Source organism: Lolium perenne, chromosome 3 (genome assembly GCF_019359855.2).
Source record: "Lolium perenne isolate Kyuss_39 chromosome 3, Kyuss_2.0, whole genome shotgun sequence".
NCBI classification, from domain to species: domain Eukaryota; kingdom Viridiplantae; phylum Streptophyta; class Magnoliopsida; order Poales; family Poaceae; genus Lolium; species Lolium perenne.
The window spans coordinates 335,514,256-335,522,756 of NC_067246.2; the positions used below are offsets into that span (position 1 = coordinate 335,514,256).

The 8,501-nt window shown below is 48.2% G+C and overlaps 2 protein-coding genes across 2 annotated transcripts; both read left to right on the forward strand.

The window, feature by feature from the left end:
* The first annotated feature begins 934 nt into the window (after positions 1-934).
* LOC127340462 (uncharacterized) lies at positions 935-4,333 on the forward strand. Its single transcript, XM_051366205.1, has 3 exons — positions 935-1,434; positions 3,072-4,163; positions 4,273-4,333. Exons 1-3 carry the CDS (start codon positions 935-937, stop codon positions 4,331-4,333), a joined length of 1,653 nt encoding a protein of 550 aa, XP_051222165.1.
* A 1,998-nt stretch (positions 4,334-6,331) lies between these two features.
* LOC127340463 (uncharacterized) lies at positions 6,332-7,471 on the forward strand. Its single transcript, XM_051366206.1, has one exon. It carries the CDS (start codon positions 6,347-6,349, stop codon positions 7,469-7,471), a length of 1,125 nt encoding a protein of 374 aa, XP_051222166.1. The 5' UTR covers positions 6,332-6,346.
* Positions 7,472-8,501: the final 1,030 nt, after the last annotated feature.

Sequence of the window (8,501 nt, forward strand, 5' to 3'; positions counted from 1 at the left end):
TTATATTGTTTTCATGGTGAAATTATATTTCTTTGCGTGTATTTATCTGATAATAGATATATGTATCCAGTACAATCATATTTCCAACCTAAATTTGCAGCATGGTATAATGCACATTCAAATACATATCTGGTCATTACAACGTCAAATCTGTCAAACGATATGGTATATGATATGGAGAGAGCATTATACATCCGATCGGATCCATTTACATATCCAATTGGATTAGCCATCGAAATGGAAAGAATTAAATGTCCATACTTATTTAGGTGCACCTTAGAATTTCTACATCTATAAATATACCCAACAACGCACGAGGCAACCACACACGCAAAGGACAAAAACCTGATTTAACACATAGGTCGATCGATCATGACGAACTGGGCATCACTTATACCGGAGCTCGTCCAGAGCATCGCCAACTGTGTCCTCTTAACCTCCACTGGTGGCGTTGGCTCTTACATTGACATGAGGGCCGTATGCCCCAGCTGGCGCTCTTCCATCGCCAAGCCATCTCCACTCGCCGCTGTCGCCGACCTCCGTTTCCACCCACGGCATTGGATCATGGTTGATCAAAAATACGATGACCGGGAGGACAATGATGATAGTCCACGCCTCTTCTTTCATGTCCTCTCTGGTCGCTTCCGCCGCCTGCGTCTCCCTATGCTCCGCGACCAAATCATCTTTGGTGCCTCTGACGGTCTCCTCGTGCTCGGCGAAGATGCCCCAGGGAGGGATTCGTCCACATCTAGTGTCCTCAACCCCTTAACTGGTGACATGCTCCACTTTACAACGACGTTAGATGATTATTATGGGGATAGTATTTACCCTGGTGAGTGGCGTCTCTTACTCAATGCTGGTCTTGTGGTGGGCGAGTACGGACTCAATTGAATGTGCCCGTCCAACCAGCTGCGATGTCTTCTCGGAGAAGGACATGGACACGAACTTGATGAGCGTGATTGCCTTCCAAGGTAACGTCTATTATGCCGAAGGGCATGGATGCGTGTTCAAGATTGTCGGACCACCTGAGCAGTTTCGTCATGAGCTCGTAGCCCAATTGTTGCACGACGTGGACGCATGGCACAACAGCCTTGTCGAGTCTGACGGGGAACTGTTGCTCGTACGCCATGGCAGGACAGCCTTGAAGGTTTTCAAGGTCGACATCGAGCGCAGGTTGTTGGAGGAGATCAAGAGCCTCGGCCGCAGTCGTGCTTTGTTCATCGGCGATCACAGGTGCTTGTCTGTGGATGTGGATAAGCTAATTCCTCCAGTCGACGGTGACTGCATATACCTGCCAAGTATGCTGGAAACGCGTTCTGCGTGCATGTACAACCTAAGGGACGGCACGATTGGGATTATCTCCAGCTCCAGGGACTACTATCTTGATCGACCTTTTAGCCTTGTTCATGTTCTCTTGAAGTACTGCAATGCCTGGTTCATGTGATCTGATTACCGAACTATTTTCTTCTAGCATTGGGGCTGTAGTGCTTCCTGTCACATGAGTGCTTCTAGGATTAAAGCCAACATGAGAGGAATAAAAGATTAAGTGGTGGGTGTTATTCATGTTGGAACAATTTATGCATTTCAGTTGTCTCTTTAATCAGTCTGAGTTGTTGCATCCGCTCGAGTGATGTTGTTTATCCATATGGCTCAGTCTGCAGTAGCTATTCGTGCATTTTTATTCCATTTTCTCACGGTGTAAGGGTCTGAATTTTTTTTCGAGCTGACTTCGAACCCAAACAATCTGTGTCTTTATTTTTATGTACTGCAATTTCCTAGTGGTGGGCTGGTAATAAAATACAATAATATTCTAGGGTTCTATGATTTTTATACACCCGACACTTCTCATAAATTTTCTCTTTATTTATCAATAGCGTACATGTACAACTTCCCTATTGTACATTCAAACACACGTCTATATATATAGACAGAACCACGGCTCACCAAACTTTGTAGTCTTGCTTTCCTAAACAGCCAACACTAGTCTACAGCCGGCTGGAAAATCCAAAATCATCAGCCACCTTTTCAACCGTCCGATTCATTTAAGTGACTATTCCCGCGCGTTCGATTAAGATACAAAAAGAGTTCGCATGTATCAATTTTTGCCAGAGTATGTATCATTTGTCTCCAACATTTTTCCCTCTAGTCTGTCTAGTCACGAGATTATGGTACAAATTTTTTTTTTGTCAATGGTACAAAAAAAGCTCAAATGTAACATTTTTTTTACTCTGCGCAAGTAACAGTTACAAAAAATGTTACATCTTTTTGCACAATTTTTCTGCAGTATATCTAACAATTTTTAAAAATTCATCAAACATTATAGAAACACGCTTGTAACATTCGTGCAATTTCTTTGTATCATAGATATAAAAATCATTGTACCACTTTGATCATACTTATACAACGAAAACGATATACCTGTGTAACAAATTGCAACAACCTAAGTATCATTAATAAAATCCCCGAAAATTTGCCCTTTGTCAATGACCGCCATGGCAGATTCGAGCTTGCCGGCGACAAATCCGCCGCGCCGGAGGTCAACCAGAGACGAAATCCCCTACCAATCTGCCATGACGGAGGTAGTTGGAGCCAAATCGGGTCAAAATCCCTGCTAAATTCGCACGAGGACGTCGGAGACACCACCGCGCTTGATTTGAGGTTGCCGGCGACAAATCGGCCGGCCGCGACCAGCAACAGGAGGAGCATACAGCAGCGGCGCGTGGGGGAAACTAAACTGCTAACTCGCCCGGTGCGCGCGGCGGCAGTCTGCTCGTGGCGGCGGTCGGCCGGAGTGCACGGCAGACGCGAGGCGCGACCTGCGCGAGATCAGCCGGTTATTCATAAAAGTTTTCCTTCCTAAACACAAGCTAAGACTCCACGGTATGATTTTCCATCAGGAACTAGAGCTCCACGTACAGACCAAATTGGACTAGGAGTAGGTTTGTTTCCGAAACAAACTCAGTTAGTTAACAGTATTTTTGAGCGGTTCGCTGTTCGTACATATCCGCGAATCCATCTATAATTGTAGGCAATGCACGAACACGCGTGGTTGCATGAATCCATCCATGTAGGAGTAGGACACACGCAAAAAAATCCGATCGAGCACACCGATCGATCATGGCGGACTGGGCGGAGCTTCTACCGGAGCTTGTCCAAGCCATCGCCGACTGCGTCCTCTCCACCACCGGCGGCGGCGGTGAGGGGTACATGAACATGAGGGTCGTCTGCTCCAGCTGGCGCTCTGCAATTTCCAAGCCATCTCCACTCGCCGCCATAGCCGACCTCCGTTTCCGGCCACGGCACTGGGTCATGCTCAACCTGCCATCCAAGTACGAGGATGGTGACGACGACGATGCCTGCCTCTTCTTCCACGTCCTCACCGGGCGGTTCCGCTGCTTACGCCTCCCGCTGATTCATGACCACATCCTCATTGGTGCCTCTGATGGTCTTCTCGTGCTCGGGGATAGGGATCAGTCCCCGCACCTGGCTTGTGTTCTAAACCCCTTGACAGGCGATATGCTCCCCTTTCCCGCGCCAGTACATCAACGTTTTGACGATATTATGTCAACAGCGGTGAGCGGCGGCTCTCATACGACGCTTTTCTCGTGGGCATCTGAAACAGTTGTATGTGCTTCTCCAACCAGCGATGTCCTTAGGGAGGTGGACGTTGGCTCGAGCATGAATAGCATGGTTACCTTCCAAGGTAACGTCTATTATTCCGATCAGGATGGATGGGTATTCAAGATTGTCGCACCATGTGAAGAAAAAACAGTAGTAGTAGCCAAGGTGTCGCCGGATAAGTACATAAATTTCGAGAGAAAAGGAAACACGTGCTCTGAACTCGTGGAGTCTTGCGGGGAACTTTTGCTCGTTCACGGTTGGGACCAAACCTTGAAAGTTTTCAGAGTAGATATCGAGCACAAGTTGTTGCAGGACGTCAACAGCCTTGGCAGCGACCGCGCACTGTTTCTCGGCGATGAGAGGTGCATATCTGTGGACGTGGGTAACCTTCCGTCTGTCGACGGTGACTGCGTATATTTGTTTAATTGGGTGGAAAATTCAAAATGCATGTGCGTGTATAATCTTAGGGACGACAAGATGGAGGTTATCTCCAGCATATACCATCTTGATCGACCTTTTAGCCTTGTTCAGGTTCTCTTGAGGTACTGTGATTTCCGTAGCTAGTGACATATAAATCTCCAAGTCATATATTCTAGCTTGCGAAAATATAACTGTTTTGGCATTGGTTCTGGTGCTAGCTGCCACTTTCAGTGCTTCTGGGGGTTACAACTCTGGCTTAAAACCAATATGTGAGGAGACTATCATTCTGTGATGTGCTATTGGGGTTAAAAGATATGGGGATGTTGATCCCCGCTATCTAAAATGACTATTGGGGTTAAAAGATCTCCCCATCCCCATTCCCTACTACACCGTTATACTTGTATATACAGATAAATTGGTATAATTTTACATGAATATATTGTAATATTATGTCTAGTATATATTGTATATTTCAATAATATTTAACATATGGTACTAATTTGTTGTTATTTTACCACCTATATAATACAATGTTGCTTTTTTATGTGTAAAACCTATAAGATCGTAAAATTATGAAAATATCATTTAAATTTAGACTTTTTATTAATGGGGAACTCGATTCCCGCCCAGAACCTGATGGGGAAATTGATGGGGAAAAGACATGTTGACATCCCTCACGTGTCTCAATATTTTTTCGGGAGTGCTGGCCGTCCCCTGGGGGATTAGAATTCTAATTCCCCTGGTCCACAACCGTCCGATCAACAGATTCAGGATGTTTCCAGCCGTCCGATCAAACCAACCAACCCTCTTTCCCACTTTTGCTACCATAATGCACCAAAGTAGCAAAAAACGGTTTAATTGTAGCAAACTCTATTTTCATCTAAAAGCACAGACCTCGCCGGAGACTCACCGGAGACTCATCAGAGATGTCGCCGGAGACCCACCGGAAACCTCACAGGAGACTTAGTAGCAAAAAATATATGCTATAGTAGCAAAAACACACAAAGATTGTAGCAACCTTTTTTTGCTATTGTAGCAAAACCAACTTCGTTGGAGACTCGCCGGAGACCTCGCCAGAGAATTTGTAGCAGAAAAATTAACTATTGTAGCAAACAACTATAACAAATGTAGCAAAACCTAATTTCAATGGATTCTCACCGGAGAGATTGTAGCAAAAAAAAAACGGGTGTAGCAGCGCCCACAGACTTGTGTAGCAGGAACGTCGACCTTCTGTAGCGGCAACAACGACCTTTTGTAGCAGGGACACTCGCAGCAGCGCCGCCCTAGGCAGGGACTCGCGAGGTCGTCGGCGGCGGCTTTGGCGCGGCGGATCTTGCGAGATCGTCGCCGGCGGCAGGGACCATGAGGCTCTTGGGGGAGCGGGAGCGAAGCGCCGGGCGGAGTTCGACGGTGTGGACCACCTGGAGGCGCGCGTGGTCGTCGCCAGCGGCAGGGGTAGGAGGTGCGTGTGGTCTTCGCTGGCGGCAGGAACCAGGAGGCGCGCGGCAGCGGGAGCGAATTGTGGCGGACGAGCAACAGCGCGGTGGAGGAGTAGCAGCGCGACGGCGGAGGAGCAGCAACCCGGCAGGGGAGGAGCAGCAGCGACTTGCAGCGGCGACGGCGTGAGCCATGGCGGCGCGCCTTGAAGCAACGGCGGAGGGAGGCCCATGGCGGGGCGCCTTGTAGCGGCGGCGGCGGGAGCCATGGCAGGATGGTGTGCGAGAGAGATGGGGAAACGAGTGGAGGAGAGCCATCGGTGGAAGAGGATAAGCAATGGGGTGGGGCCCGCCATGTGCTGCCCGGTTTCTTCCGTCCCGCATGGACGTGTGGAGTGCGGAGGAGGGGGATCAGAACGCTGTTCCCCCGGGGGAACGTCAGCTTTTTCCATATTTTTTCTCTTTATTTAGCGTACGTAACTCAAAAAACTTGTTGCCTTCAAACCGCATGTGCATAAAACTACATTTCATCTCTTAAATTAACTTTGTACAGTTGTACTCGGACTCAACACTAAGTTTAGTTTCCTAAACACAAGTTACGACTCCTCCACGGTATATACGATATTCCATCAGGAACTAGAACTCCACGTACAGACCAATTTCGATTACGACTGGATTTAAACGGCAACTCTAACAGACTTCAACTTTGCCACTACGAGTAATGTGTCTCCGACTCGAACTCAGCTAGCTAACGTTTAATTTCCAACAGTTTGCAGGTATCCATCTCTATAAGTGTACGCAACACACGCGTGGTTGCATCAATCCATACATCTAGGAGTAGGACACACGCACGCGCGCGGTTGCGTTGCATGAGTATGACACGCGCAAAAAGACACGATCGAGCACACCGATCGATCATGGCGGACTGGGCGGAACTTCTCCCGGAGCTTGTCCAAGGCATCGCCGATTGCGTCCTCTCCACCACCGGCGGCGGCGAGGCGTACATGAACATGAGGGCCGTCTGCTCTAGCTGGCGCTCCGCCGTCGCCAAGCCATCTCCACTCGCCGCCATCACCGATCTCCGTTTCCGGCCACGGCACTGGGTCATGCTCGACCTGCCATCCAAGAAAGAAGACGACGATGCCGACGGCTGCCTCTTCCTCCACGTCCTCACCGGGCGGTTCCGCTTCTTGCGCCTCCCGGTGCTTCATGACCACATCCTTGTTGGTGCTTCCGACGGTCTTCTCGTGCTCGGGGACAGGGATCAGCCCCCGAACTTGGCTCGTGTTCTCAACCCCCTGACAGGCGACATGCTGCACTTTGCCGCGCCATTCCATCAACCTTTCTCGAACCTTTGGTCAACCGCGGTTTCTCATTCGAGGCTGATCTTGTGGGGATATGCAATGCTTGCATGGGCTGCTCCAACCAGCGACGAGTTTACCAAGGAGGACATTGGAAAGAGCACGGCTAGCATGGGTGCCTTCCACGGCAATGTCTATGTGGTGGATCTGCAAAGACAGCTATTCAAGTTTATCTCACCAGCAGAGCAGTGTGATGCCGACGTCGCGCTCATAGCACAGGTGCCGCTGAATGTCGACGTATATTCAGACGAAGACGAAGAGGAAGAGATCCTATTCTCTTATAGTCTCGTGGAGTCTGCAGGGGAACTGCTGCTCATTCGCCCCCATGGTCGAGCCTTGCAAGTTTTCATAGTCGACGTCGAGCGCAAATCGTTGCAGGAGGTCAAGAGCCTCGGCGGCTGCCATGCGCTGTTCCTTGGCCCCATGAGGTGCATGTCTGTGGATGCGGCTAACCTTCCGTCCGTCGACAGTGACTGCATATACTTGCTTCATTGGGTGGGAAAATCGGAACACATGTCCGTGTATAGCCTAAGGGATGACAAGATGGAGTTTATCTCTAGCGGGGACCATCCTGATCGACCTTTCAGCCTTGTTCAGGTTCTCTTACGGTACTGTGATTTTCTTGATGAGTAAATCTTTAAGTCCCGAGGTTGTAAAAACAAACCTGTTCTACCATATACACTGGTGGAAAAAGGGCCTTTGGTCGTGGTTCGCAACTGCCATTAGTCGCGGTTGCGCAACCGCGACCAAATAAGCGTGACTAAAGGCCCCCCCCCCCCCCCCCTTTAGTCGCGGTTGCTTAAGAACCGCGACTAAAGGCCCGTCCACGTGGGCGCCAGGCGGCCGTCGGGGCGGAGGACCTTTAGTCGCGGTTCTTCTGGCCAACCGCGACTAAAGGCCGCCGCAGGTTTAGGGTTTTAGCCCCCCCTAAACATGTTTTCTGTTTAATTTGTATTGTTTTATTTTTTTTTGTGCTTTATTTTAATTTTGAAGGAGTTTCACATATTCTACGGTACTACATACATGCATATGAATGTACAATTTCAAATAAATTTGAAATTAGAACCAAAAAGAATTCAAGAGGAATATACAATATATATTCAATATCATCGGATGACCATATACAATTTTGAACAAGTTTCCATACATAATTTAATGCATATGAAGTTCTACGTCATCGTAATAGTGTTCTCCTTTAGGATGGAGGACTTCCCTCCTGAACCATCTAGCTAGTTCCTCTTGAAGTGGTCGGAAGCGAAATTCTGGACTAAGCATCTTCCGGAGGTTATTCCTCTGAGCATTGGTATCACTCGGAATCCGCTCAGAGGTGTATCTCCGGATCATCTCACAGACATAGTATCCACATAGATTGGTCCCCGGTGGCTGAATATCGCCACCATTCTTAGCCACTGACTTTTTGAATTCTAGCTCTTTTTTGAAATCACCGACCCTTTGATCTGAGAACCGTCTCCAAACCCTACGAGGCAAAGAAAATTAAATGAACAAGAGAGTTATTAGTTACTTGATATTAGGAAATGAACGAAATAGGCCGATCGATATAGAGCGCCAATGAATGAAAATAATTACTTCTGCAGCATTCTTCTCATGCCGCCCCAAAGATTTGAATCCAGAGTCAGAGAGTCGTGGATGAGACATGTTGAGG

What these genes read in the sequence shown, in the direction of transcription:
- LOC127340462 (XM_051366205.1), top strand. Translation starts at nt 935, where the DNA reads ATGGACACGAACTTGATGAGCGTGATTGCCTTCCAAGGTAACGTCTAT. An exon ending in TTGAAGTACTGCAATGCCTG is followed by an intron (nt 1,435 to 3,071) that starts GTTCATGTGATC and finishes CCATCCATGTAG; the next exon opens with GAGTAGGACACACGCAAAAA. An exon ending in CTTGTTCAGGTTCTCTTGAG is followed by an intron (nt 4,164 to 4,272) that starts GTACTGTGATTT and finishes TGCCACTTTCAG; the next exon opens with TGCTTCTGGGGGTTACAACT.
- LOC127340463 (XM_051366206.1), top strand. Translation starts at nt 6,347, where the DNA reads ATGAGTATGACACGCGCAAAAAGACACGATCGAGCACACCGATCGATC.